The sequence below is a fragment of the Trypanosoma brucei genome, chromosome 3 (assembly GCF_000210295.1).
Source record: "Trypanosoma brucei gambiense DAL972 chromosome 3, complete sequence".
NCBI lineage: Eukaryota > Euglenozoa > Kinetoplastea > Trypanosomatida > Trypanosomatidae > Trypanosoma > Trypanosoma brucei.
This window is the reverse complement of record NC_026736.1, coordinates 675,618-703,505: the sequence shown is the minus strand read 5'-3', so window position 1 is coordinate 703,505 and position 27,888 is coordinate 675,618. Positions and strand designations below refer to the sequence as shown.

At 44.5% G+C, this 27,888-nt stretch overlaps 17 protein-coding genes across 17 annotated transcripts; 16 read left to right on the top strand and 1 right to left on the bottom strand.

Moving 5' to 3' along the window:
* Positions 1-166: 166 nt before the first annotated feature.
* TbgDal_III3170 (hypothetical protein, conserved) lies at positions 167-3,226 on the top strand (the record flags this gene model as incomplete). Its single annotated transcript, XM_011773967.1, has 1 exon — positions 167-3,226. The coding sequence occupies one exon, from the start codon at positions 167-169 to the stop codon at positions 3,224-3,226; it is 3,060 nt and encodes a 1,019-aa protein (XP_011772269.1).
* Positions 3,227-3,717: 491 nt separating this feature from the next.
* TbgDal_III3160 (hypothetical protein, conserved) lies at positions 3,718-4,521 on the top strand (the record flags this gene model as incomplete). Its single annotated transcript, XM_011773966.1, has 1 exon — positions 3,718-4,521. One exon carries the CDS (start codon positions 3,718-3,720, stop codon positions 4,519-4,521), a length of 804 nt encoding a protein of 267 aa, XP_011772268.1.
* A 1,282-nt stretch (positions 4,522-5,803) lies between these two features.
* TbgDal_III3140 (hypothetical protein, unlikely) lies at positions 5,804-6,247 on the top strand (the record flags this gene model as incomplete). The annotated part of the gene is made up of 1 exon (XM_011773965.1): positions 5,804-6,247. One exon carries the CDS (start codon positions 5,804-5,806, stop codon positions 6,245-6,247), a length of 444 nt encoding a protein of 147 aa, XP_011772267.1.
* A 26-nt stretch (positions 6,248-6,273) lies between these two features.
* Positions 6,274-7,383, top strand: TbgDal_III3130 (hypothetical protein, conserved; the record flags this gene model as incomplete). The annotated part of the gene is made up of 1 exon (XM_011773964.1): positions 6,274-7,383. The coding sequence occupies one exon, from the start codon at positions 6,274-6,276 to the stop codon at positions 7,381-7,383; it is 1,110 nt and encodes a 369-aa protein (XP_011772266.1).
* A 336-nt stretch (positions 7,384-7,719) lies between these two features.
* TbgDal_III3120 (hypothetical protein, unlikely) lies at positions 7,720-8,025 on the bottom strand (the record flags this gene model as incomplete). Its single annotated transcript, XM_011773963.1, has 1 exon — positions 7,720-8,025. One exon carries the CDS (start codon positions 8,023-8,025, stop codon positions 7,720-7,722), a length of 306 nt encoding a protein of 101 aa, XP_011772265.1.
* Positions 8,026-8,507: 482 nt separating this feature from the next.
* Positions 8,508-9,488, top strand: TbgDal_III3110 (actin-like protein, putative; the record flags this gene model as incomplete). The annotated part of the gene is made up of 1 exon (XM_011773962.1): positions 8,508-9,488. One exon carries the CDS (start codon positions 8,508-8,510, stop codon positions 9,486-9,488), a length of 981 nt encoding a protein of 326 aa, XP_011772264.1.
* Positions 9,489-9,994: 506 nt separating this feature from the next.
* TbgDal_III3100 (hypothetical protein, conserved) lies at positions 9,995-10,219 on the top strand (the record flags this gene model as incomplete). The annotated part of the gene is made up of 1 exon (XM_011773961.1): positions 9,995-10,219. One exon carries the CDS (start codon positions 9,995-9,997, stop codon positions 10,217-10,219), a length of 225 nt encoding a protein of 74 aa, XP_011772263.1.
* A 458-nt stretch (positions 10,220-10,677) lies between these two features.
* On the top strand, positions 10,678-12,378 carry TbgDal_III3090 (hypothetical protein, conserved; the record flags this gene model as incomplete). The annotated part of the gene is made up of 1 exon (XM_011773960.1): positions 10,678-12,378. The coding sequence occupies one exon, from the start codon at positions 10,678-10,680 to the stop codon at positions 12,376-12,378; it is 1,701 nt and encodes a 566-aa protein (XP_011772262.1).
* Positions 12,379-12,572: 194 nt separating this feature from the next.
* Positions 12,573-13,040, top strand: TbgDal_III3080 (hypothetical protein; the record flags this gene model as incomplete). The annotated part of the gene is made up of 1 exon (XM_011773959.1): positions 12,573-13,040. The coding sequence occupies one exon, from the start codon at positions 12,573-12,575 to the stop codon at positions 13,038-13,040; it is 468 nt and encodes a 155-aa protein (XP_011772261.1).
* A 499-nt stretch (positions 13,041-13,539) lies between these two features.
* On the top strand, positions 13,540-14,148 carry TbgDal_III3070 (hypothetical protein, conserved; the record flags this gene model as incomplete). Its single annotated transcript, XM_011773958.1, has 1 exon — positions 13,540-14,148. One exon carries the CDS (start codon positions 13,540-13,542, stop codon positions 14,146-14,148), a length of 609 nt encoding a protein of 202 aa, XP_011772260.1.
* Positions 14,149-14,660: 512 nt separating this feature from the next.
* Positions 14,661-15,530, top strand: TbgDal_III3060 (mitochondrial carrier protein, putative; the record flags this gene model as incomplete). The annotated part of the gene is made up of 1 exon (XM_011773957.1): positions 14,661-15,530. One exon carries the CDS (start codon positions 14,661-14,663, stop codon positions 15,528-15,530), a length of 870 nt encoding a protein of 289 aa, XP_011772259.1.
* An 878-nt stretch (positions 15,531-16,408) lies between these two features.
* TbgDal_III3050 (hypothetical protein, conserved) lies at positions 16,409-16,999 on the top strand (the record flags this gene model as incomplete). The annotated part of the gene is made up of 1 exon (XM_011773956.1): positions 16,409-16,999. The coding sequence occupies one exon, from the start codon at positions 16,409-16,411 to the stop codon at positions 16,997-16,999; it is 591 nt and encodes a 196-aa protein (XP_011772258.1).
* A 409-nt stretch (positions 17,000-17,408) lies between these two features.
* TbgDal_III3040 (IAG-nucleoside hydrolase) lies at positions 17,409-18,392 on the top strand (the record flags this gene model as incomplete). Its single annotated transcript, XM_011773955.1, has 1 exon — positions 17,409-18,392. The coding sequence occupies one exon, from the start codon at positions 17,409-17,411 to the stop codon at positions 18,390-18,392; it is 984 nt and encodes a 327-aa protein (XP_011772257.1).
* Positions 18,393-19,255: 863 nt separating this feature from the next.
* On the top strand, positions 19,256-21,535 carry TbgDal_III3030 (hypothetical protein, conserved; the record flags this gene model as incomplete). The annotated part of the gene is made up of 1 exon (XM_011773954.1): positions 19,256-21,535. The coding sequence occupies one exon, from the start codon at positions 19,256-19,258 to the stop codon at positions 21,533-21,535; it is 2,280 nt and encodes a 759-aa protein (XP_011772256.1).
* A 216-nt stretch (positions 21,536-21,751) lies between these two features.
* On the top strand, positions 21,752-22,186 carry TbgDal_III3020 (hypothetical protein, unlikely; the record flags this gene model as incomplete). The annotated part of the gene is made up of 1 exon (XM_011773953.1): positions 21,752-22,186. One exon carries the CDS (start codon positions 21,752-21,754, stop codon positions 22,184-22,186), a length of 435 nt encoding a protein of 144 aa, XP_011772255.1.
* Positions 22,187-22,608: 422 nt separating this feature from the next.
* On the top strand, positions 22,609-23,517 carry TbgDal_III3010 (hypothetical protein, conserved; the record flags this gene model as incomplete). Its single annotated transcript, XM_011773952.1, has 1 exon — positions 22,609-23,517. The coding sequence occupies one exon, from the start codon at positions 22,609-22,611 to the stop codon at positions 23,515-23,517; it is 909 nt and encodes a 302-aa protein (XP_011772254.1).
* A 1,195-nt stretch (positions 23,518-24,712) lies between these two features.
* On the top strand, positions 24,713-25,438 carry TbgDal_III3000 (RNA-binding protein RBP6, putative; the record flags this gene model as incomplete). The annotated part of the gene is made up of 1 exon (XM_011773951.1): positions 24,713-25,438. One exon carries the CDS (start codon positions 24,713-24,715, stop codon positions 25,436-25,438), a length of 726 nt encoding a protein of 241 aa, XP_011772253.1.
* Between the last annotated feature and the right edge of the window lie 2,450 nt (positions 25,439-27,888).

The window sequence follows — 27,888 nt, the reverse complement described above, 5'->3', positions numbered from 1 at the left end:
TCTTTTTTTCCTTTGCTTTTGTTGCTGGCATCATCCACTTCGATTCTCCGCCATATCACGGCGGCTTGGCTCCCCTCCTTTTTATTTTTATTCCTCACATTCACTCATCTCATTTGTCGCCGTCACTTTATGATTTTTTTATTCCCCTTTTTCATTCCTTTCAAATATGCGTATGCCTCTAGTAATACACATGGCGCCGGCAGTAATGCGGCGATTTACGGGGAGCCGACTTATTGGCCCTCGGTGTTGCCACATCGCAACGGATTCACATGTTTTCTTTCAGCTTTATGGCAGACACATGGAACCAATGAATGAAACCGTGCCTCTATCGCCATCGCCTCCATTAAAACTGGAGGTTAGTAACAACTCATCTTTATTCGCTTCGCAGTTGCCAGCCTGGTCAAAGGCACTTAAGGAGTTGTCGGCACAACTCTACGCAGCCCCACATAGTGGTTTCCGTCGTCGCTCAGCAATACATGCGTTGGAGGTACTCAACAATGCACTTTCATTACCGCATGAGCGCCGGATGCCGTACTGTCAGTCATTTTGGCATAAGGCACTTGCCATTTGCGGCAACATTGATGAGGGGGAGGACATTCGCAGTGCGGCTTTATTGGCTACAGTTCTTTATTACGGGGATAAACATAAGCGCGTCCTGGCATTTGCATCGAATGTTCAGTGGCTACGGGAGAAGCGGGCCATGTCTGTGTTGAGGGAAGACACACAATATATTTTGCGGCTATGCATAGTTTATGTACTTTCTTCTTCATTTGTTGGTGCGAGCTTCCGACCAGATATGGTCGAGTGTATCAAGATGCATGCGGAGAATGCATTACGTGTTATGAGAGGTGGAGAAGCATTGGAAACTGCACGTGAATATAGGGTTTTTCTTTACGCTCTGGATTGGTATGTAGCGCACTGCGGCAACATCGATGCAAGAGATTTTATCCGACGGACGTTTGATCCTCTTGTCTCCGATAAACTGCGGCCTTTCATTTTTAGAACGGATGAGGGAGTTCCCGTGGAGGCATTTAAAAAGGTATCACCTGCATCTATCCTTCGTATGGGTGAGAGGTGCCGCGCTGAGGGAAACACTAAATTGTTGCGGCAGCTTTTCACTGAGGTGAAACATCGTGAGGATGTGGACGACAGGTATCGCCTGTTTAAGCTTAGCTCGAGTCTCGGAAACATGCTGTCGCTTATGTCTGATGTTGATTCTCGTACACAGTCGGACATTGTTGCATGCTGCGGCACATCTTTGAGCCATGAGGCGCTCGCTAAAATTGGCGGTTCCTCCCGCAACTGCTCTGCTGTATTGCGGGTGCTGTGGAACATAGGCGGAGAAGAGGCTTACTTCGCTTCTCGGCAGGTTTTGTTTCATCGGAGCCCTGAAGAGGCCTTGGCTTTTCAAAACGAGTGCGGTGATGTGCTTTTGGCTGATCGCAGTTTGGTGTGGGAGACTGCGTTACGGTCCATGAGTGAGTCGATCGGGCGTGGTGACATAAATTGGCGGGAAACACTGCCAACGGCTCTTCGCCTATTGAGTGATGCAGGCAAGAACTCAGTCTTTTTTCAACTCCTTCGAGAAAGTCACAGAGAGGATGAAACCGCCTCGCTCATGACAGCCTCTGCATTGGGGCAGGCTACACGCCGGTCGGGTCAGTGGTGGCGTGCGCTTGATGTTGTCGATATGATTGCTGCATGCGATCCTCCACGCACGACAGCTGAGGATATGTTTCTTCAGGATGCGTGTCTCCAAACTATTTATGCCTTGCGTGATGCGAAGCGTTGGAAGGAGGCACTCGCCTTTTATACATCGTTTGCCTCCATTGCGCTTCCACCGATACACCGTTTGTTTTGTTCTGTTGTCTGCGGGATGCCGCCATCGTCCCCATGGGAGGCTGCGTTGACTGTTGCGCAAACCTATGGTGAGGTTCCAGAGAAGTTTCTCAGAACGTTACGTTGCGCTCGCACTCCCGATGTAGTCATGTGCGCTTCCACTGAGGGCGCGCCGTTGGGGCTTGGCACATCTTCACTCAAGTCGCGGCGGTTCATTTTGCAGGGATTTGCTGAGGGTGGGCACTGGCATCACGCTCTTCAGTGTGTTCTTCAAGGCGCTGAGGGGGATGTTGATTTTAGTTCTTGTGTTTCATTGCTTCGGGCAGCACAGCGTACATCATTGGGCTCATTACCAGGTACATTCTTTAGCGTACTTCCAGACTGCGTATGGGGATCCGCGGAGCTGTTGCGACTTTGTCTTCTAGCGGCTGAGGCGCACGGCATCATGGGTAGCCTATGCGATGCTCTGGAGAAACATGAAAACCACCAAATAGCGACGGAGTACCTCTCCCTGACGCGATTTTTAATTGATGGACGCCTCCCACCAGACGATAAACCATTGAGTAACAGATATGTCATCTACCGGATACTGATGTCCCCACTTCCTTCTTCGAGTCCCGCCATGATACGCGTCAAGTGGACAAAGGATGCCTTGGCTGCCTTTGAAAGTGCCCGTCACGGTGGGATGAAGGCATTTGTTCAGTCATACTTCAGGCTTCACCCCAGTTGTGTCCCTAAGAAGTTGAACAGGGAGAATTCAAAAACCTTCGCACTGCGTTCTGTGATGCCCCAGGGTTCTTTACAGGAGTGTAACACACTCGTGGCGGTATTGCCTCGCATGCTGGCGGTTGCGGATAAGCCTTCGGGGACATCAACGCATGCGTATGCGCGGGCCGTTGCACAGCGGGCCCGCGTGGGACCAATGCACACACTCGCGTATCTTCTTTCCTCGTCATCTTCCGGCCTTATTTTGCTCCTTTCATCCTCTATTCCCACCAAAGCGGTGCGGCTGGAGATGAAGATTTTTCTTCGCGTGTGCCCGTTGGGACCTTCATCAATTCCCCTCTTGTCCACAACCTTCTATACATCATACAAGATGGAAGTTGTGGCAGCCTCGCTCCCAGAGGTGTCTGTGACTGTTGAGGCAACTTGCAGCTCCGACACGGATGGGTTGATGGCTGGATCATTATACCGTTTAAAGGAGAGCGTCTCCGCTGAGGGATGGGGAATCTGTGGAGTAGAAACGGATGAAGCCGCTGCAGAGGAGGGATTACATGTCGCTGCGCTCACCCTCAGACTTTTGCATGACGAATGTGAAGGGGAAAGGGTTATGTTGTTTGAAACGACAAACGTGCCAGCGTGGCTACGACAAGCGTGTGATGAATAACTCCTCCGAGTTTGCACAGAAGCAACAATTGGAAGCTGTACGATGATGAATTGTTTTACACCGCGCTCTGAATGAATTATGCTAGTTGGAAAGTTTGTTTCTGACGGCCTTTACATTACAGGTACACACGTTTTACCGATATTTCACAAAACTATTATTATCATTAGTTTATTCGTTGTTTGACGGTGTCGCTCAGTAACGTAGGGGACCTTCGTGTCTTCATCCTTGCACTGCTGATGCATTTATGCAATCGTTCATACTTCTTCACCTTTGCCGTTTGTTTTCTCATCATATTCTCTCCCTCTTTTTTTCTTCAAAAAAAAAACCGTTTATACGTAGTACCCACAACGACAGCGGGTAGGTAGTTGATCCTTTTCTTCCTTCATATATTTTTCTTTTTTTTTTTTTAAAAAAAAGGTAAAGAAATAACATATTTGTTTAGAACCTGTGTACCCCCGAAAGTTTGGAGTTTTACACATTAGAGTTATTTGATGGAAACTACAACACACGTTGTCAATCCAGGTGAGGAAGGGGCTTACAGCTCCATAACAGAGGCCATAAACGCTGCTGTGGATGGCGACACGGTTCTCCTGAAACCTGGCCTTTATGAGGAACTGCCTAAAGTATTTAAAGACATCACCGTCACAGCGGAGCGGGATGCGTCCCTTACTGAAAGTGAAACCATCGTTACAAATGGTATTGTTATTGGTTCAAATGCCACTTTGAAGGGCTTACAGGTGCGTGGACGCGTAGATGTGCGCAAAGGACATGCCGTCATTGAAGAGTGCGACATTCATCACGGATGTGATGGGATTCGGGTGGGGGAGGCGGCAAAATTGACGGTCAGACGCTCGCGCATTCATCACTGCGAATCGGGTGGTGACGGCATTTACTTTTCCACCGGCTCAATGGGAGAGGTGGAGGATTGTGACATTTATGAGTGCCGTGTCAATGGCGTGCACGCTAACAATGCCAGGGTAGTCATTGCACGCAATCGTGTCCGCGATGTTCTCTTTGGCTTTTACTTCCGAGGGCAATCATCGGGCTCTGTGGAAAGGAATTCTGTAGAACATGTATCGAAGTTTGGGATATATGTTACGGAGGGCAGTGACCCTGTTGTGCAAGGGAATATGGTGAGGGAATGTGGCATGCATTGTGCTTTTGTGTCTCAGGGCGGAAAGGGAATATGGGTGGATAACAGTTTCGATGGCTCCATGCATGTGCATTCGGGGTGTGACGCAAAGTTAGGTTCCAATCATGTGGTTGGAAGGTTGGACGTCGATCCACCGACATGAGGTATATCGTCCCGTATGATTGTGTGAGTATACGCCCGAGAGTACCTTTTCTTCTTTCTTTTGTTTCAGTTAAAACTTGACACCGGGTTCTTCCCCCCTTTTTTTTCCTGTTCTCCCCTTCCTCTCTGTCGAGGTGCTGTTATTATTACCATTCGTCATGTGTATTTACGATGTGGTATGCGGCATTTAGAAGATCCATCAGCTTGATACACGCAAATATAAATAAATGAACAATATATATATATATATATATATGTATATGTTTGTGAGTTTGTATGTGTATGTGCATGTAAAGGGTGGAATAATAGAGAAAGTAGCGGCGAAGCAAGAAGTGGGGGGGGGAAAGGAGGGGAAAGATAAGGCCGTATGTATGAGAGACGGATGAAGGGAAATCTACATGAAATGACAGATGTAAGTATAAATCTTTTTACTTTTTGAATAATGCGAGGAAAGAAGTGTCCAATGTGCATGCGTGTACTTGTGTGCGTGTGTGAGAGAAAGAAGAAGAGGTTCGAAATATAAAAAGAAGAAACAAGTTAGATAGATGTGTGTTTATTCAAATCATAAGCACACGCGAGAAATGCAAGATTGAAACCGCTTCTTTGCTCGTTTTTATTCCTTCTTTTTTTTTTTTCTGTTCCCCCCTCTCCCCGTTTACCACAAAGCGACACTAACCTTTATCATCATTCTTCACGTGGAATAATGATAGAGAAAGCAAGATAATAGGAAGATGCGGCACGGTGGAGGGCGCTGGATGTACTTCAGGTAGTGTTGTGTGGCTTTACTTCGTGTGTGTGTGTGAACTTTATTTTTCCCATTATTTTTTTGTATTCTTTTTCGGTACCCCCTTTTCTCTCTCTTTTCTTCTCTTTCCTTTTCCTTTCCTTTACTACTTTTACAGTTAGGTGTTTATCATTCTCCTAGTCAATAAGTAAGGGTCTGTGAAGATATGTGAAGGTTTCAATGACGATAGCGACAAATGCACCCTAAAAAATGTTTGCGTTTGCATGAATCAAAGAAGAAAAATTGCACATTCCGCGCATTTCGGTTGTTGAAAATGTCTGTAAAGGCTGATGGTGTGTGTGTGTGTGTGTGTGGTAAAATGCACAAGGAAACTTTAAAAAAGGGCAAGTGTGAGGCACTTTAAAGGGAGAAAAAGGAAAAAAAAAACAGTATCAGAAAGAGTACGTGTGGATGTTCAACCACTGCTTCTCATTCGTTCACTCATTCATTTGTATATGTATATATATATATATATATATATATATATATATATAATGCCATGTGGACTTCGAAAAACAGTCTTGCTATTCGTATATTACTCGTAACGATGCTCTGCTCTGCACTGTGTTGCGTTGCGTTGTTCGACTCTTTTTTTTTTTTAAATGCAAGTTCGGAAGTTCGTGTGCGGTTTGCTGACATCGTTGATGCTGATGTGATTGTTGTTATGTGGCGGTATTCGATTCTCTTTCCCTGTATTCGAGCACAAGATTGTTATATGTTTACCGCACAGGTAATGCTCTCCTCTTTCTCATCCCCTGCTTTTGCACCTTTTTTTTACTTTTATTGTTTAACTCAGGAGACTTCAGGAAGAAAACCGAAGGCTGGAAGCGGTGCAGAAAAAAAGAAAAGCAGATCTTTCTCTCGTGAAATTCTGTCACTTACCCCCCTCTCTCTCTCCCTGGGGTTGTCCAGGACTTATTACATATCATTAAGGTACGTGTGATTGAGAGTGTGTCTTTGTTAATAAGAATGTCGACAGAAGATGTGTTTGTTGAGTCTGCTGGAGAGAAGTATAGACTTCAGGTACTGCGCGATTTCCGTAAGTTTAAGGAGTTGGTCCTCTCAACAAATGCATGGACGAAGCAATACTCCGATTCTCACACGCTTGTGGAAACGCGGCCACCTGAGGACAAAAGCACGGGAATTAATATCGTGCGTGTGAAGCGAGAGATGCCAGGAGTGACGTGTGAAGATCTTTACGACACCTTACACGATGCGGGGTACCGCGCGACATGGGATGAGAACATGTTGGAAGGTAAAAATATCGCGACCTTGAGCCCACACAATGATATTGGCTACTATGCCGTAAAGCTGCCGTGGCCATTAAAGAACCGCGACTTTTGCAACCTTCGCTCGTGGATGGAGTTCACCAATGGTGAGTTCGTCATCTTCAACCACTCCGTCAAACACCCGAACTGCCCGGAAAAGAAACAATTTGTTCGCGCCCGCTCCATCATTACCGGCTACCTTATACAACCATTTGGTGATGGGGGCTGCCTGCTGTCGTATATCACCTGCAGCGATCCATGCGGCTCTATTCCGCACAGTGTTATAAACTTCACCACAACACGTATCGTTCCAAAGGTGATGAACCAACTGCAGAAGTGTGCGTTGAAATATGGTGAATATTTCGCAAAGAATGGCAAGTGCCCACGCGAGGAGTTACCATGGCGTACACCCAAGATGAATTGGAGTAGTACTTTTAACTACCCTGGGGAGGAAGAGGCAGCGACATCAGGAGCTAATGTGGGACTTAATGACACGCGGGAGGGAACCGTAAACCGTGATGGTGAGCGTGTGATGTCATTAATGGAGGAATCATCCCTTGCAGCGGGTTCTCAGTATTCCTCTCCCGCTTGTGAAGGCTTGACGGGGCGGTGTGTTGGGGCTGAAAGCGCTACGCCCACGACGGCAGAAGGGGATTCGCCAGTAGTTCAACAGTACAAAGACATCATGCACCGATTGGCGAATGTTGCTGATGATACGTTCATTGTTGAGGGAAGGGCACCTGCCGTTGCGGAATATACGTCCCGTGTTGGTGTATTTGTTGATGGTGTCCGGCGTACATCTCCCCATTAAGATAATATTTGAGGTCCATCGCTCCCCGTTCTCTACGTAAACCTAAACGACCTGTTCTATACGCTCATGTTTTTTTTTTTTTCGTTTTTTGAGGTATGTGGGCGTTTGCACTGCAATGCCTAACTGCTTCTGGAGGTATGTATTGCTAATTACTTCCGTATGACCATTGTTTGCCGCGTCAATAGGAGGAAATATGTTTGACTGTGCAAACTGTAAAGTCGCGCAGCCTTTCCCCCTCTTTTTTTGATCCAAAGTAGGGGTGATTGAACTTTCACCTTCCCTGTTGGATGTGAGGTAAAAGAGAAGAAACAGTGAAGTGGAGCGTCCACAAGATGTTTAGGGAGCAAGAGCAAAGAGAGACGAGGAGAGAGAGAGACGGAAAAGAAAAAAAAAGGTAAAAAGAAAGGAAGGGATGAAGCAGAGGTGCAACGATGGCAAACGGTTAACAATAACAACAGCGCTGAGTGACTGGGGTTGAGGTGGCTCTCCTCTTTTTACCGTTGTCATGCCTTTATGTTTGGGAGGGTTTATCGCTACATTATTTTCACGTATATATATATATATATATATATTTATATATTTATATATGTGTGTGTGTACCTGTTGAGATTCGTCACTATTCTCATTTGTTGTTGTTATCATTTTTTTTTTCTATTTCTTCCCCAGTTGGGGCTCATTTTTATATGACGTTTACGTACTGAGTCCGCAACCGCGGCTCTTTCCCCTTTCCCCTTCCCTTTCCACCCCCCTGCAGGTGAAGTCGGTGGGAGGAATTGGTGAAGATTTTTGTTACAGTTCAGTAGCCGCCTCAGTCTATTACACACGCATCCACCCGCACACGCTCTTGTGTAATAAAATGCATGCAGCAGCTTCACGTTGTCACTTTTCTTCCTTCTTTCCCCCCATGGTCTTTCGCCTTCCCCGTTTTTTTTCCGTTGTAAGCCCGCTTAAGTTGATGTTCAGTGCCGGTGCGGTGGTTGTGGACATCATTTGCATGTCTTTTATTGTACGTTACCCCATTTGCGCCTCGTTATGCATATCCTTTTTTCCATTTCCCCCTTCATTGAACGTGTTGCACAGTTTCATTCCCCCCCTAATAAACGATATATATATTTCAGTATCACATGGACGCTACATGTGTAATTGATTATGGATCACATACAGTGAAGCATACCTGCATTTCAAAGGCTGATAAGAACTCTGCCTTTGAGTTCAATATTAACGAGGCTCCAACTCAAGCTTTCGCGGCTAATGATTCGCTAGACATTGTGCTCTTCGGTAGACATGTTGCCGAGTTGATCTCAGACACATGCCCCGCTGGGTCTGCGCTCACGCTATGTTTGCTGACGGACACATGGTTACCGCGGAGGAAACGCGAGCTGCTTCTGAAGTGCTGCTTTGAATGCCTTGGTGCTAAGCGCGTTTCGCTAGTGGACAGCGTCTCGACGGCTCTTTTCTCCTCGGGAGAAACGACGGGTGTTTGTGTGGATGTGGGCTATGGGGGTGTTCGCGCGGTCCCGGTGGTGAACGGGTTTCCGCAGTCATTTTTAGGCGAGGATGTGCGCTCTGTTGGAGCGAAGAATACCGACACGGTGTTGCGCCGCCATATTCCGCAGGCCAGTGAGCCGGTGCTTCTCGCGCTCAAGTCAAGGGTATGTTTTGTTGGCGATGAGCCTCCTGCAGTGTCCCGACAGATATCACTTCCTGATGGGAGCACCTTTCCAATGACGCTCAGCCCGTCTGTATGTCGGGAAGCGGGTGAGGCACTTCTTTACAATGCACCGACAGCCAGTGCTCCAAACGCTCTGCGGCACATGTACCAAAAATCGTTGTTGGAGTGCCCATCGCTGGATCGTTGGGTACTTGTTGGAGCAGCCTCAGGCATGGCGGGAGTGGGGCGAGTACTTGGGGAAGCAATGACACATGCTCTCACAGTTACGCAGAGAGAAGGACCGCAATACATCGCCGTGAAGGATCCGGCTCACGCTGCTGTTTGCGGCGGGGCGATTCTTTCCCAGTTGAGTACCTTCAAAAAGATGTGTGTTACGGTTGAGGAGTACGTGGAGGAAGGGCCGCACTACTGCGTACGGCCCAAGATTATTTGAGACACGCGTGGAGTCGAGGTCCCTTCACATACGCCTTTTCTCTTTGTTTGGCGTGCGGACCAGTCAGTGAGTGCATATGCATATCCACCTTTATGCATGTGAGGGTGCTTGTGTGTAACCCTTCTTTCGTTTCGTTCCCTTTCTTCACATATCGCCGCGTACATATCTATGCGTACGCAAGCCATCACCACCTCGAGCTGTTTTGATATTGTTATTTGATCCGTTACGCCTTGCGCCCCGTTGAGATTCTTTACTTAATTTATCACTTTGCATTTACGCATTCAAACAGGAACCTGTATAGGAACGAACCACCAAATAGGCAGACTACCCGTTCGATCGCACACGCATACGCACACACGCATACACGTGCACGTCGAACTGACGTGTTCACACATAAGCCCTTCCTTTATCACCCGTGCGGTGTAGTGTACGGGACCACTTCAGCATACTAGTAGTGGGCTTTCTCCTTCCCTTTTGAAGCTGCACATTCCGTTTATTTTTATGGAATGCGGCTTCTTGCACGACTGGGGCGGCGTCTGCGTGCCCGTTATGAATTGGCCCGTGGGCGCATGAATTTGCGCCGGATGAGCGACCACGAACTGATTGGGCGCTACTGCGGTTTGGCTTTTATTCCTTTTACGGTGTGTGTATGTGGCGGCAGTATGCGGAGTTATGCAACGGACCGTGTGCATGTGGCCATGGAGAAGCGTGACAAGGAGAGTTCACACTGAAGAAGGGCCGTGCTTATGTGTCATCGTTTGCGCAGAGCAGGGGGACATCCATGGCTCTGTGTTATTCTTTTCCTTTCTTTTTTCTTCGCGGGCACACTTACTCACTCTCACTCATCCACTCACGTACGCAGGGGTACGTATATGCATATATTAATTTGCTGGGAAACTGTTTGAGCCAAGGTTTCATTGTGTTGCGTGACAACCTTTGCGTTACGGTGACTGATGCTCCTCTTTTAATTTTGTTGTTGTTTCTAACTCGCCCTGCGTGCTTGCGACCTCTCTACTCCGCTACATCATGGGAGGAAAAACGAGTGCGGAAGCAAGCTAAGAAGAAAAAAAAAGCAAAAGTTAACCGAGGTAAGAAAAGAAAAAAAAATCGTGAAGGGGATAAAGGGGAAGATATAGTAGAGATATTCAGCAGATAAAGGATTTACACTTAATAAATACGAACCGGACTGATGCTGTCTACAAGTGGGAGGGTGAAGCGTAAGAATGCCGCACCTCTCCAGAAGGTGGGGCAGACAAAGACATCTGTTGTTGATCAGCTTGAGGAAGCGCTGCAACAACGCGACTTCTCCAAGGCCACAACCGTTCTCGAGTTTTATAAGACAACAAACCAGCCAGTGGGAGATCTCCCCATTAACCCATGGTTGGCCTACAGTGCATTTCACATGAATGACGTATCCAAAGCTCTCGATGTATATAAGGAGCTCTTGTCGCTTGATGGATGCGATCCAATGCACTATATTCACATGGGTTGCTGCCATTTTGTCAACGGGTCCTACGCAGAGGCGGAGGAATGTGCGTTGAAGGGACCGGACTGTTCACTGCAGACACGCTTGCTGTTTCACATTGCTCAGAAGACGTATGATGAGGACAAGTTGCTTGTCTATCACCAGAAGCTGAAGGAAACGGTGGAGGATCAACTATCGCTGGGTGCTGTTCATTTCTATCGCGGTCACTTCCAGGAGGCAATCGATGTGTATAAGCGCATACTTCTCGAAACCCGCGAGTACATCGCACTGAACGTTTACGTGGCCATGTGCTACTACAAGATGGACTATTATGATGTTAGTCTCGAAGTGCTTAATGTGTATTTGCAATCGCACAATAATAGTGCCACCGCCATTAATCTCAAGTCCTGCAATCATTACAGGCTGTACAATGGCAAAGCGGCTGAAGCGGAACTGCGTGTGCTGATCGACCTGCAGCGCTCCACCTACAATGTAGAAAATGATATTGTCAAGCATAACTTGGTTGTCTTCCGTAATGGCGAGGACGCCCTTCAGGTGCTTCCGCCACTGCTCAACGTTGTGCCAGAGGCTCGGCTGAATCTCGTCATATATCACCTGCGCCATGAGCAGATTGAGGAGGCCTATGAACTGATTAAGGATCTTGAACCTGTGGCTTCAACGGAGTACATTTTGAAAGCAGTTGTGAATGCCTTCATTGGACAGAAGTTGGACTCAGAGGAGCATTTGAAGACTACGCGTGAGTACTTTAACCTCATAGGATCTGCACAGTCCGAGTGCGATACAATTCCAGGTCGGCAATGCATGGCTTCGTATTTCTTCATCTTGCGCGACTTCCCCAATGTGCTCATTTACCTACGTTCCATTAAGCCCTACTTCTTGAATGATGACACTTTTCTATACCTTCATGGTATTGCATGCGCTGCAACTGGGAGCTTTGCTGAGGCGGAGGAATCACTCACAGCGGTGCGTTCGGAGAAGGTCAAAGCGGAGTTCAGCTACATGAGTTGGCTTATGCGCGCACACATCATGAACAAGCATGCAAAGCGGGCTTGGGACATTTACCTCAAGATGGAGACCAGCGCGGAGTCATTTAATATTCTTCAACTCATGGCTAACGATTGCTACAAGGTGTGTGCCTTTTACTATGCTGCGAAGGCGTTTGATGTTCTTGAGCGTCTTGACAGCGCTCCTGAGTATATTGAGGGGAAGAAAGGGGCCTGTATTGGTGTCTTCCAGCAGGTGTTCGCTGGGCAGGAGCCGGCAGATTCGTTATTTGACGTTATGAAAATGTTAGATATGAGCGTGCAGCAGCATGCCAATGACCCGAAGGTTTCACAGCAATTTGAAAGTATTCTGAAGGTCATTAAGGACTGGGTAAAGGAGAGCAAATTGAAGAAGAAGTGATGTGGGATGGAGGCGGGGTATATCTTCGTTGGTCAGTTAGCTATCTTGCTGAAGTTTTTTTTTTTTTTTTACCGCACTTCGTGTCGTGTCCTCTTTATGTGGAATTGAGACGTTGGCCAAATGAAGGATCTGTTAAACTAGGGAGTTAATTGGGTATTGATGTGTGGTCCTCGGTGTGTTTGTAAGGCACAGAGATGAGAAGATACATGGGATCAAGCAGGAATGAGGCAAGTCATCGCGTTGCTTCGGTACGTGTGTGTGGAATAGAGCCATGTGACGTACCATTTGCTTCACTTGTTTTCCCTCCTTCCCTCCCTTCTTTTTTTTTTTTACACCTTTTCTACGCCTGCTCTCGTTTCTCCTTTCTTCCTTCCTGTTTTTTATATGGGTACTATGATTCACCATATTCGAACTCACCTTTCTTTGTTGCTTCCTCATTTCTCTTCCTTTACGTGATGATACTGTGCAGTCAAAAACACGCAAAGGATATGCGAACTTACATGCGTTACCTACCTTTCATTTATAGAGAATTTCTGTTCTACCACATTTTCGATGAGGGAAACAATACCACACCTAAACAGCGGCGGAAACGAAAAAAAAAAAGGGCCCAAGTTGAGAGAAGAGATATAATTGGGAGAAGGGGAGGGGGAAGAGGATCATAACCGCAAGTTTTTCGAGGTGTGGTTAGAAGTGAATATTTTGCCGTTTTGTGGTTTAGTACACGCCTATTTTGCTTCTTTTTTTTTTCCTTCTGTGTTTGTTTATATCAGATGAGAGGGAAAGGGATAAACATCTACTTTTCCCTTTTATGTACTCCCCTTTGTTCTCTGTTGGTGCTCAATATTGAATCTGTGTGTGTGTGTGTGTGTGTAAGAGGGTTTCTTCGTTGTTAACGTCTACGCTTCGTAGAGCAGTTTCACACTTACCTTCGCTGGAGCCGCATTTTTCATCCCTTTTCTTTTCCCCCCACTTTGCAAACGTTTACTCTCTGGCGCATTATTTTCTTTTTCGCTTTTTTCTTTTTGTTTTTCGCTCATATGTCACACGCGGGGGGTTCGTCCCCTTGTTTCCGTTTTTCTTCTCTTTCCTTTTCTTTTTTTGTTTTTTTTTCTTCACATTTAGGAAACTGTACGTGTGTGGGAGAAGTGGGGGACGAAGGAAATGATTCGTCATGGACTCACTGGACCTCCCGCATCATCTGACCCGTCTGATGCTGTTCTGTCAGGCATTTATCCCTTGTATTTTCGGGATGAGTTCCTTGGAAGCTGCATTGCAATAGCTCCTCGCATTCTCATAACAGCAGGGCATCACTTCAATTCTCTCAAGGATGATGTGGGTGATCTTCACCTTCTGGATGGGGCCAGTGAGGGGGAAATTACTGTGGCATATGTCTCAAAGGACCGAGTGCATGATTTGCTCGTGCTGTGGGTTAGTGCAGATTTGAACTGGGTGCCACTACGCGGGTTTCAGCCCCCTGTTGGAGCGCGTGTGGCAACCGTATGGCTGTCAACAAAATGGCCTCATGATACGATCGTGTCACCAGGTACTGTTATTGAAGTTAATCGTGGCAACTGCGTGGTTCGCGGGACGGTGAGTACAACAGGCTCCAGCGGATCGCCGGTTGTGGATCAGTTTGGGGATCATATCGTTGGGATGCATCTCATATCAAACACTCGTGATGGATCGAGGGTGTCGGGTTTTATTTCGTCGCGGATGATCGTATCGGCTCTTGTCGCAATGGGTGTTTCGTGTCGTGAGGTGGAGAGGTGATGGAAAATAATAAGAGTTGCGGAAGGGAGTATGTGAGGTGCACCACTTTTGGACGGTGAGATAAGCAGGGAGGAGTTTGAGGGTACTTGTGGTACAGTACTCCCCCTCTTTTATATTTTTTTGATTTAAGGCAGTCACTTGTCCGCTAGCAACCCCTCTCTTTCTGTGTATATCTGTTTTTTTGTTTTATTATTGTTGGTACAGTTACCCCCTTCCTTTTCTTGTCGTGGTACTGTCGCTGATGCGTCATTACCCCTCTATTTTGTTTCCATATGCGTCTTCACGAAAGCGTCGTCGCAGACGTTTGCATATTTTTGTCTTCCATGCACCACTCCACGTTCATTTCTTGCCTCTGTTCATCTTTTCTTTTTTTTTCTTTTCTCTCGCTCGTTCCCCGTGTTGCCGTTGTTTTGTTTGGCTGCGGTGATGTGTGTATTATCTGTTGATGTTTGCTTCTGTTTTATTGTAGCAACCAGGGCCGCGCCGTATTGGGTGCGTATAAGAATAGTGTCATGGTTTCCGAGGGCACTTCCGCTGCAGGTCGCCTGGAGGGTGAGTCGCCGCTTGCGCTGCGCGTCGATACTGGCGAAATTGTCGCGGGATGCCTCGCCGGTTTTGTGGAACATTTCTTTATGTTCCCGTTTGACACTTTGAAGACACGGGTTCAGAGTGGGGACTCGACGAATGTCATATTAGCGGCAAAGCGTATTTCGCGGAATGAGCGACTTGCACATCTTTACCGCGGATTCGCGCCCATCATCGTTTCTGCCGTTCCAGCGCATGGTGCATATTACAGCACATATGAGGCTGCGAAGCGTGTCTTTGGTGAGGATTCCACAGTGTCTATAACGGTCTCTGCCAGTTGTGCGGTCGCTGCTCATGACACCATTTCCACCCCATTTGATGTTATCAAGCAGCGGATGCAGATGGACGGGAGCCGGAAGTTTGCCTCATCGCTTCAGTGTGGTCAATGTGCAGTTGCGGAAGGGGGCGTGCGGTGCCTTCTCCTCTCTTTGCCCACCACTATTTTAATGAACATTCCACATTTCTCAGCCTACTGGTTAGTTTATGAGGGGTTTCTTGCATACTTGGGTGGTGAGCGGCGCAATAGGGAAACGGAAGTTGCGGGAGATTACATAACCGGGGGCCTCCTGGCAGGCAGTGTGGCTTCTATTGTCTCGTCACCGTTAGACGTTGTAAAGACTCAGCTGCAACTCGGTCTTAGAAAGAATATCCCCGATGCGGTGCGCTATGTCTTAGTCAATCGTGGCACCAAAGGTTTCTTTGCCGGAGTTACGGCGAGAGTTATGTGTACCGCTCCTGCTGGTGCCCTGTCAATGATCACATATGAAACGGCCAAGAAGTTCATGGAGGAACGGTAAAAGGATTGTAAAGCGGGAAGCGGGGGGGGACAGGAGGAGGACAGGAGGAGGGAAGGGGAAGTGGGAGGGTGAGGAGTCTAGGAGTCTAGGAGTGCGCGGGGAAAGAAACCAGGGAGCGAGGTGAGAAGCATTAAGTTGAGCAGTGTGTTTGTTGGTTTATTTTGGGTTCGTATTTACGGTCCTCGTGTTCTTGTTTCAGGTGTGAACCCCGGAGTTATCAATATGAGAAGGGTGCATGTGATGCAGTGGGTGGAAAGCTTTTCACTATTTCCAGTAATAACCGCTGTCGAGTTCACTTTTTTTTTTTCATTTTGTTGAGGAAGGGGTTTACAATTCACCATATGGACGGTGTCGGAAGTGATGATGAAACCAGCTGATACACTTCCCTTTATTACAAAAAAAAAAGGTTTTATTTTTGTACGGTTAGCGCAGAACACACAGGTATAACCATCGGTATCGTCTTTGGTAGTCTGCGAATATACTTTTTTCCTTTTTTAAACACAGGATTCATAAACGGGTAAGAGCCAGACAGTGGCTGACAAGGGTGTTAGGGGCCTTACATTGTAAACTTATCTGTATTTTTTTTTTTTTCCCCGTAGACCTCTTATGTCTCATTCTTGTCAGTAGCCGCTTCCCTTCCCGCTCCAGTAATGTGTTTGACTTAACTGTTGTGGATTTGCCCCTGTTCCCACTCCTTTTTTTTGTTTTTTTTCCTCTCTATCCCTTTGTAGTGCTGACGTGAGGCGTCTCATTGAGTATTTGGTGAATTCACACAGACACCCAGGCACATAGAAATATATATATATATATATATATATTCATATACTTAATTGAACTTGTGCGGCACTTTAAAGTCTTTCGCTACCCCTACAAGTTTCATGAGCGACTCGCACGCCCTCCGCCGGTTGTTATATGCCGGTGCTGAGGAGGGATCTGTCGCTCCCCGTGGCCACCATCATGGCGGGTCATATGGCACACTTATTTCTTCCGTAGCTGTGGAGCAACCGGCCGCTGTGCAGCCCCGCAGCGGACTCCGACTCTCCAGTGCCTGCCTTGCCGGCTGTTTTCTCGGTTGCGCGACGATGCGGGCGGCAAACCGGGAGCGCTGGTGGCTGGGGCTTTTTTTCATGGGTGGGTTGTACTACAATGCTGTGAAAGCGCATAAGGTGGGTAATGGATTGGTGGGTCATCAAAGTGGGTTTTTCGCAGCTGGGTTGGGTGCAATAGGATGCGTTGGTCGATTGCTTGTGCGAGTGGGGAACCCAAAGGCAAATAGGCGGCTGTTGTGTATGTTTGCTGCGTTGATGTGGTATGAAGTCGGCCGCTATCATTTGTGGTCGGAGCACGCAACAGAGTTTCGGAAGGAGGTTACTCCGGAGCACGGATATGGCTTGTTGACAGAGTACGTGCCGCCCCATATCGACACAGATTTACTTCCTTATCGATCCGTTTCTAGGCGCCGAGACTGACTTCCTAACTTTCACGCGTATTGTCACTAGCAGATCGTCATCATTAGTGTATAATTTCCCGTTGCGTCATTCTTTTGAACGATCCAGTCTTTACTTTTGCGCGCCACTCCATTCTCTCTATGGCTTACTTGTTCTCATAAACATCACCATTATCGTTATTTTCCTACTTCCTGTATGTCATATTACATGTTTTATTTTGTTTTCTTTTTCTCTTGCTTTTTATAATTGTTCTCATGAACGCTCGGTAGTTTTGCACACACCACAGATAAAGCGAAAAGAGCCATTTACTAACAGTTTTCCAAGTCAAAACACGGGAAAGGGAGAGAGACACGCTAAGTAGTCTCTAGCAAAGACCGATCAGGTGCACATAGCCAGTTGACAAAGCAAAAACAACAAAACAAAAAAAAAGATGGCGAAAACAGTGATCCTCGACCATGATGGTAACAAGGATGACTTCGTGGCCATGATTCTGTTGCTTTCCAACCCTAAGAAGGTGAACCTAATTGGTTGTATCTGCACTGATGCTGATTGCTTCGTTGAAAACGGATTTGATGTGACGGGAAAGATCATGTGTGCCATGCACAGGCTCATCAAAACGCCCCTCTTTCCTATTGGAAAGTCAACCGCCACTGCGGTGAATGCGTTCCCAACCGAGTGGCGCTTCAGCGCGAAAAACTTGGATGATATGCCATTCCTCAATATTGTCGAGGACGTTGCGCTGTGGGAAAAGCTGAAGCCTGAGAATGAGGCGCACAATGGCCAGCAGCTGCTCGCCGATCTCGTGATGAAGTCGAAGGAGAAGGTAACCGTCTGCGTTACGGGACCACTTTCCAACATGGCTTGGTGCATTGAGAAATACGGTGAGGCATTCACATCGAAGGTGGAGGAATGCGTCATCATGGGTGGTGCAGTTGATGTGGGTGGGAATGTTTTCCTCCCCACCACTGATGGCAGTGCCGAGTGGAACATCTACTGGGACCCACCGGCAGCCAAAAAGGTATTGTGCTGCCCCAACATCCGCTGTGTTCTCTTCTCGCTTGACGCCACCAACACCGTTCCCGTCCGCTCCGTCGACGTGAAGGGTTTTGGTGCACAAAATCAATACCTCCTTTCGCAGATGGTTGGTACCATGTGGGCCATGTCTACTCATGAGGAAATATTGCGTGATGGTGACGCCTATTACGCCTGGGATGCGCTGACAGCGGCGTATATTTTGGAGCCCACTATTGCCACACTCGAACCGGTTGCTTTGGATGTGGACGTCAGTAAAGGGAAGAGCGAAGGCCGAACTCCACGTGCCAGCGGTGAGGGCAAGCCGTGCGTCCACGTCGCCAGAAATCCCTCGAAGCAGATGTTCCACGACTTAGTGTTCGCTTCCACACGCGTTTGCTGAGACCCCGCGCAATGCGCAAATTCGAAAGTTAAAAGGGGAGAGAGGAAAAAAAAAACAAGTAAACACACAAACATCCGAGCAATCATTTAAAAAAAAAAAGAAAAGCCCGCAACAAACAAGAAAGACGAATTAAAAGAAATTAACGATGCGAATGCGGAGGTTAGGAGAAGTCTGTAGGGAGAAGTAGTGCAGTTGGCGCATCTGATGTTAATGATGGCCCAGCGAAGCGTTGTGTATGGGTGAGCTGGGTACTCCTGGCCTCCGTTTTAAAAAAAAAGTATGGAGAGAGACGAACATGGATATTATTAAAAAAAACAAAAAACAAACAAACAACAACAACGACAAAGAATGTTATAGGGAGAAGGGTTATGGTGGGTGAGAGGAAGAGGGTACTGTGTGCAGATCTGTATTCTTATTCTTCTCTTTAATATATACACTCATTTTTTTTTTATATTTTAAATACTTATCTTTTGATGGTATTGAGCAGGTTACCGTAAGGTGGCTGAGGTTAAAACATTTTTTTCCTTACTGCTGTGAGATTTTTTTTCTTTTTTTTTCCTTTCCACTTTTATTATTTCACCTCTGTTGGTGTGGCCATTCGTGACTTGTGAAGGACCATTCTTAGTATTAATGCTGATTTTTGATTGTTTTTTTCTTTTTTTTTTCCTTCGCTGTAATGCTTCTGATTCAAATCACTCATTTCTTATGCAAGGAATTGTTAGGCGGCCCAGGTGAGTTTAGTGATTGAGTGTGTGCGTGTGGTCGCAAGCATACGCAGGCACGTAAACGTATATAATATATATATATATATATATATATATTATATTAGATTTGTAGAAGCATTGAAATCGGTTACTGCAGCTATGGTTGTAGGTGCTGTGAAAGAGAGCTCGCAGAGCCTCACGGAGACATTTGATTTCGGAAGAAACTCCAGGCTTTTAAGGAGCGAGACCGAAACGGAGCCCGTAGTATTTGCTGCGCCACCCCAGACATATTTGTACAACCACAAAACAAAAGGGCGCCGAACGTTTCTGCAGGATCAAACCACATCGTCTACCCGCCTTCCGCGAATTTTGCCCAAGGGGCTTCCATACGCTGCCAACTTCATTTCTTTTGAGGAGCTACTCGGATGCGGTACCCTTCAGACATGTAGTCAAGACGAAGTCGACTTTTCCGTCGAGGATCTTCAGCTCCTCTATCAGGCGAAGTGTTTGGACCAGGCCTTGCCGCCGTCGTGGGAGCGCAAGATGCGGTTTATGGAACTTATTAGTGCAAATTGCAAAGGAAAGTTCTTTTGCCTGAGGGAGAGTGGACTCGGGCCAATGAGCGCGGAGGCCATTGCCCACATTTTGTCATCAAATAACAAATATACAATTCTTGACCTAAGCGGGAACCGTCTGCTGGATGAGGGTGCTTGTTTTATTGCCAAGCTCATTAGCGTCAATAGGACTCTCGTACATGTCGGACTTCGTTCAAATGATATTGGTCACATTGGCGGTGAGGCGCTTGCCGATGCATTACTTGAGAATAACACGATTATTTCACTTGACGTGGGAGCACACTCAGGTATTAACGGAAACCATATCGCCACCGAGGGTGCGAAGGCAATAGGTAATGTTCTTAAATCCAATAAGGTACTAGCGAAACTCAACCTCGGTTGCAACGGTTTAGGTCATGCCGGTATTTCCCATATTGCTTCTGGTCTTGATGGGAATGAGAGCCTAACGCATTTGGATATTTCCGTCAATAACTTGGGCTATGAGGGTGCGAAGATAATTGCTGATGTATTAGAGAGTTCCTGCATCACCCACTTATCCCTTCAAAGGAACAATCTGACGGATAGTGGTGGTATGGTAATATTCCGCGCCATTGCCGCCGCTGTTGAAAATGGTGAGGACCGAATTGAGTTTCTCAACATCGAGAGCAACGACTTGAGCACAAATTCCGCCAAAGCCATACAGAAGGTATTGACGGTATCATCAGCTCTGAAGCAGCTTCGAATTTCTTTGAATTGCTTCGGTTCTGCTTCAAAGTTTATTTTGGAGGGTCTCGCGGAGAACAAGGGACTGAAGTCACTGCACATGGCGTCGTGTGAAATTAGGGAAACAGATGGCCAGCCCTTTGTCACAGGGCTCTCAACGAATGCCACACTGCAGCACCTTGACCTGTCGAGAAATAAACTCAGAGATGCGGCGACAATATGCATAGCAGAGGCTTTGAAAACCAATAAGGGACTAGTTAGCCTGGACCTGTCATGCAATAACATTATGGATGAGGGCGGATCAGCAATTGCTATGTTTCTTAAAAGCAACAGTACGCTCCGTGAGCTCAGGTTCCGACGCAACTGCATGTCAAATGTAACGGGAGATTTATTAGATGAGCAACTGCGGAGCAACACTTCGCTGGAGAATATGGATATTACATATAACGATTTCCGATACAAGTGCCTTCTTGGTATCCGTGCAACGCTTGCACGGAACGCAGAGACAAACAAAGGTCTTGTTGTACCGAAACTGAAGGCGGAGGTGGAGGGTCTTTCCTTCAAGGAGAAAGAGCTGGCTCAGGCTGAAGATGAAATTGAAATGGAGCGCCGCATCATCAAGGACCGCAGTGAACAGTTACTGCGGCGCAAAGAAGAGGCCCGCGTTACGGTTGAAAAGGCTCGCCGTGACATTGTGGATATTGAGAAGACACTCGCCACAGTGCAGGGGCGTATGTATGCTGCAGAGGAGGTTTTGCATCGCACAGAAGAACGTGTATCGAATGGGATGGCAACCATAAACGCTCGCATGTCCAACATGGAGGCACGATTGCAGCAGGAGAGGGATCGTGTGGAGCGAGCTAACCGTGAAATGGATCGTGTGCGGCGGCAACTAAAGCAACTGGAAGAGGCGGAGGCGGCACGACTGCGGCCACTCTTGACGGAACTCAGCATTGCAGAAGAAGATCGTAATCGGGAAATGAAAGCCTGCCAGTATGAGGGTGATAAACTCGCCACGCTGGAACTGGCCCGAAAGGAGTTGGAGGTTAAATTGGGAATCTCTGCCAGGAATGCCGTCTTGCGGACCCCGACATCGCGGTCGTCAGGGAAATCCCCCTCAAGATCTCCACTGGGATCTCCTCAGAGATCTTCAAGACGATAAGACGTTTCGGAGGTGGTGTGTGTTTGTGTGTGTGTGTGTGTGGCGGCACTCTCACCTCTTTCCCTATATTTCACCAAATATGTACAAAATGCAGAAACACGTATACGTGGAAGCATTCCAAAAAAAAAAAAAATGATATATATATATATATATATATATACATTTAGTTAGCAATAACTAGTGGCCCGCCATTTGTACCACCATTTTCGTACGCGTATGTGCGTGTATGTATTTCTAGCTTTTTCTTCCTATTTCTTTCCACCTTTCCCTTTCTCTCTCTTTCTTTTTTTTCTTCCTTCCTTCAACTTTACCGCCTGTGTTTATGTGTACTTGTCGTGTGGGGTTAAGGCGCGTTTCAGCGTTGCGGTGACCCCACAGAATTTGACGCTTTGGCAGATGGAGGGCGAAGATGTTTGGAGGAAAAAAAAAACTGTAGAAGTAACGCGATGTAGAGAGGTGGACGGGAGGAGGGAGGGGGAATGGTGGCAGCAGGCGGTGTTTTTTTTTTTTTTCATCTTTTTTCTTATATTGTTTCGTTGCTCCCCCCCAATATATATATATATGTTTTTATTTACTTGTGATTTAGTTGAGGGCTGTTTTATTGCCGTTACGCCACTTCATATTTCCCTCTCCTTTCTCTTTTTCCCCTGATGCACTTCACAAAAAATTTACTGCCGCTAATGTTGCTTCGTTGACGCTTTGCCGCGCGCATTCCTTTCCGCGTATTGGTATTAAGTCGATAAAATCCACATATCTTTTTTCCTATGCTCATTTATGTTTTTCTCCTCCTCCTCTTGCGTGAAGTACAATATATTAGACAGGCAGACAGACACACACAAACTTAAAAGGAAAATAGAAAAGAAAAAAAGAAACAGACAGGACAACAGATAATAATAATTAAAAAAAAAAAAACAAAGCCGCTCGAACGCTGGAGTAATCTTCTGAGATCTATTTTGAAAAGTACAGGGGAGGAGGCAATAATAAAGGCGAAAGAGGAAAGGAAGAAAAAGTGCGTGAGGGAAGCAAAAAAAAAAAGAAAAAAAGGGGAAAGAAGGAAGAGGAAAATTACATCTATGCCTCGTACACTTTTTAAGCTTTCCAACGATGATTATGAAGCTCAAGTGGACTGCCGTCCAGTCCGGCGACGGCGGCGGGGATCGTCTGGATTTGAAGAATCAGCAGCTGATTTTACCATAAGGTCCCCCAACATTATCCGCTGGAGTGGTAACATTGCTCTCATTGGTAAAACTCTCTTTACACTTTGGGGAAGACTTCTTGACAGTTATCGGCGGCCTTTGGGATCTGAGGGAACTTCAGCGGCAGCTGCTCCTGATGGCACATTGCCATTCGTCGTGGATACGAATGATGGTCGCGTGGCGAAGCGTAAATTAACCTCAACACAAATACCGGATGATGGGATTTGGCAAAGTACATTTGGTAAAGGGGCTTCACTAGAGGTTATGTTCACTTATTTATATGACGCTGTTGAGAACTTGGACAGTGCGGCGTGGTTGATTGCTTTTGGTATTATTGATAAACTTCATCTTCAGTACGCACTTCACACACATCGGGGACGGGAACGAATTTCAGACTCTGTGGCCGCTTACCACTCCGGTGACGTGGCTCCTGCTGCTACTGCTATTGCTAACAATAGTAATATTAATGATAATGTAATATCAAATTACCCGTCCTTTCGCTTTTTTCTTGGTAACACTTGGAGGAATCTTTTTGTGGCATATGGTCTTGCGCTAAAGTGGCACGCCGATGCCGCAGTAACATTTGAGTATTTGGTAACCCTTCTTCCTTATGCTTCAACGCAGATGCAACGGTATCTTTGCAAAACGACCGCGCGTGTTGAGCGGGAAATGCTTCGGGCACTGGATTTTAATGTCGCTGTGGAGCTCCGTAACGTGAGGGAACTGTTGGACGTTTTTCTCACATCTGTGGAGCGCATGTGCCTCTCCGCAGCCATTGAAAAATGAGGTTTATATTATTATTATTTTTTTTGAAAATTTTTTTTCCCTTCATGGAGCTCTGAATTTTGATTATTTTTTTTTTGTTGCCTCCGCTCGTTCTGTACGATTATAATTTCACTTACCCTATCCATAGTAGCTTCATGTGACAGATTATTGTTTTTTCTTTTTTCATTGTCACCTTCCACGACCCGCGTAATTATGTGCATGTATTTTACTACTACGTTCTGTATTTTCACAAATGCCATGTTGGATATGTGTTCTGCCGTTTTGACGTTTTATTATGTTGCAAAATGTTTTGTTTATCTTTGGCATTAACATGATGGCTACTCTTTAAAAAATTTCCGTTTAGTTCCATCGTGGCCGATAAATTGTTCATTTGTACGTTATTTCCCTCCTGCTTCGCGCATTTTCTTTTTTTTTTTTCGCTTTCGCTTTCGCTTTCCTTTTAAATCATCACATAAACCTGACAGTGCAACCCCTCAGCGAAAACCCCCCTCTTTTGTTTATATTTTTTAAATAATAATAATAATAATAATAATATGGGGTGTGGGGGGGGGTGGGGAGGCGAAGTTGTGTCAGTTCTTCCTTCAACTTCCGCGCCGTGATTGAAAGCTTTCATAGTTTAGGCATGTTTCGTGCGAGTGTATTTTTATTTACGTATTTAATTTCATTTGTTTATTTTTATATTCTTCAGAATATATACACAATTTAAAGCTAAAATAAATAAATTTACATAATCACAAATGTGTAGGAGCCAACTGTCTCACTTATATGCGGAAACTCAACTTCATTCACCAGTCTTTTCCGTTATGCCATTCCTTTTTTCCTTCTTTCCTTCTTTTCCTTCTTTTCCTTCTTTTCCTTTTTTTTTTGTCGGTATTGATATGCAGCTCCAGTCACGGAAGGAACAACAGGAAAGACAATAAAAAACAAAACAGTTAATAACACGCCTATACTCCTATTACAAACCTTTTGAAATATTAAGAGAACGGAAGAAGAAGAAGAAAAGACCAAGAGCAGTAGGGTAATACAAATATACATATTATATTTTTATATATATTGTTATTATTATTACTGCCATTACTGTGGGTACCTCCGCTACCTATCGCTTCTACGATTGCCACTATTATTAACATTATTAGTTACTGTTTATTATTAATAATACTATTGTTATCATTTTCCATTTGATTCCCTCTGCTGTATGTTCTACCCCAACAGCCCGCAGACCTCGCCACAGCTGACGCAAATTCCATACGGGCAGCAATATGCCATGATGCAACGGCAGATTCAACAGCCGTATCATCCCTTTGCTACTACGGAGCCTCAAGCTCGATTATATCCGTATCATTACCAGGGCCCCATTCAACAGGAACAGGGTGGTTTCATCACTCAACAATCCACAGCTGCCAGTCCGCAATATGTTCAAATGCGTGTAACACCTGTGGATCAAAGTATTATGAGCGGCTACCCCAATCAAACGGCAAATGGTTCCTCCTCTTCTTCCTTCAATTATAATATTCATCCGCAACAACAACAACAACAACAACAACAGCAGCAGCAGCAGTTGAGACATCATGCCATGCCCGTTGGAAGTGTGCCTCTGCAAGATGATCGTTATCGCAAGCAATTAATTGTAAATTATCTCGCCCCTGATGTGACAAGTACGGACCTTCATGAACTTTTCTCCCGCTTTGGAGAACTTGATGGGGCGCGAATTATTTACGACAAGCAAACCAATATGTCGAAGGGTTATGGTTTTGTATATTTTTGCCATGCGGAAGATGCGAAGGAAGCTGTGGAGCGAATGAGTGGTTACGAATTCCATGGCAAATGGCTTAAAGTTGGTTACTCCACAAATCCATTAAATATTGTGCCCAGTAACAGTTCCCCATACGTTCATGCGGGTTCCCGCGGAGCCGCTGGTTGAAGTGTCGCATTTATTATTATTATTATTATTTTTTATTTTATTTGTTTGCTTTATATATTTGTTTGTTTTATTATTTTTGTATATATATATATATATATATATCAATAAGTCTATACATTTGTGTGCGTATTTGTGTTTGGCCCGACGTTTTTTTTTTTAAAGCAAAAAGCAAAAAGCAAAACGTAACAAAAATTGATGGGAGAGATGCACACGAGGAAAAGCAAAAAAAAAAAGGAAAAGAAGAAAAGAAACGAATAACGAAGGAACGGGTTGGGGGTTTCGGTGGAGAGGAGGAGGAGAGGGAGAGGGAGAGGGAGCAGAAATTAAGAAAGAAAGGAAAAAAAATAAAATGACGTTTTGTGATGACTAAAATAAAATTAGGAGAAGAGGAAATAAATAACTAAATAAATGAAAAAAAAAACATAAAAGGGACTAATGACTACAAGTGATGGGGAGGTGAATGGATCAAAGAAATTATAAGAAAGCGAACGAATGGAAGAAAGATATTAACAATAAAATTCGAAAAAAAAAAGAAAAAGAAAATAAGAGGGCAGGGAAGAGGAAAAGAAAAAGAGAAGAAGTGTCACGAACGCGGAACTTAAAAGAGGAAACCAATCAACCAAACAGAAAATAAATGAAAGGTGAAATAATTTTTTGTTTCGTTTCGTTTCTTTTTTTTTTTGTTTATTCTAGAGATTGCGCCACAGCTGGCCCATAATTTTTCCTTGTTTACTTTTTTTTTTTTTAAATTCTTAACGAAAGGAGATTTATTTCTCACTTGCATTTTTTTTTCTCCTCCCCCCTTCACTGTGCAGTTACACGTGTTTTAAAATTTTATTTATTCTTGCGCATATACACCTCAGCATAAAGAAAGATATTTATATATATATATATTTATTTATTTATTTATATATGTGAAGCAAAAAAAGAAAAAAAAAGAGATTAGAGGGTTGAAAAGAACCGAAAAACAAAGTCAAAAACAAAATCAAGATTTTCTTTTCTTTTCTTTTTTTTATATAAGAAAACAAAAGTTGAAGGTGTATATGAAAAGAAAAGAAAAGAGTTGCGGTCGTTACTTTTTATTTTTATTTTCCACCATTTTTTTAAAAAAAATTTTATTTGTCTCTTCACATCTCTGTCGTTCTTTTATTTCATTTGATTTTTCAATTTCCTTCATTTCATTTCATTTCAATTTTAATTTCAATTTTTTTAAATTTTTTGATTTCATTCAATTGTTGTGATATTAATTATTTCTTTCAGTCATCACAGGTGTGAAAGTGGCGAAACTAAACATCATTCAACGAAAAGAAACCAAAGGGAGAGGACAACACCTAAGAAAGAAAAGAAAAAAAAAAGAAAAAAAAAACACACACACAAATTGAGGATAGCAAAAAAACTCCTACGGAAAATATGTGAGTAAAACATATTTGTATAAATGATTAAAACAAACAATCAAACAAACAAAAAATTAAATGAAATCGAAAAAATCACACACAAAACACTCACAAAAAACAAAATAAATTAAAATTGAAATTGAAATTGAAATTGAAATTGAAATTGAAATGAAGGTGTCAAATGAAAAAAAAAAAAGAAGAGGCGCGAGGAGTTGTTTTTGAGTCTACCGTGTACAAGTGTTTGCATTTTCTCTTCCATTTTTATTGTCCATGTCATTTCCTCCCCGTAACAAACTTATGAATGGAGTGAAGTCAAAACAAAAAAAAAGAAAGAAAAAGAAAAACAAAAAGAAACAATGACAACAATATGACATATTAGAAGAAGAAGGAAAAAAAAAAGAAATAACAGTAATACAAAAATAAAATAAACTGAAATGAAAAAAAATAAAAATTAAAGAAAGAAAAAAAAATGAATTAAAAAAAAGGGTGGGGGGGGGAGGAGGAAATAAGTTTGATGTGTTCTCAATTTATTTCTTTTACCTTTTTTTTGTTTTCATATATTTTTTTAATTAGGTTATTATAATGGGGTCTTTTTTTTGGTTTTGGGCTTGGTTTTAGTTTAGTTTGGCCCATTAGGCCATGGTTTAGGTTTATTTTTATTCTATTTAAATGTTTGTTTATATAGTTCCTTCCTTTCTTCCTTCGTTCCTTTTCCTACTTTTTTTCTTTTTCTTTTTCCTTTCCTTTTCTTTTCTTTTATTATTATATTATTATATTACTTTATTACTTTATTATTGCGTTGTTGTTTTTATTTTTTTATTTTTATTTTCTGCCCTATTCGTTACGTCTATTATAAACACTCACGTGGTGTATATATATATATATATATGAGACACTCATGTGCATAAGGGGAAAGAAAGAGGAATTATGTACTTTCCTCTTGTGTTTGTGTTTTGCTCATTATTTGTAAAACAAAAGAAGGAAAAAAAAAGAACAAAAAACAAAAGGTAAACAAACAAACAAACGAAGAGAAGAGAAGAGAAGAGAAAAGAACAG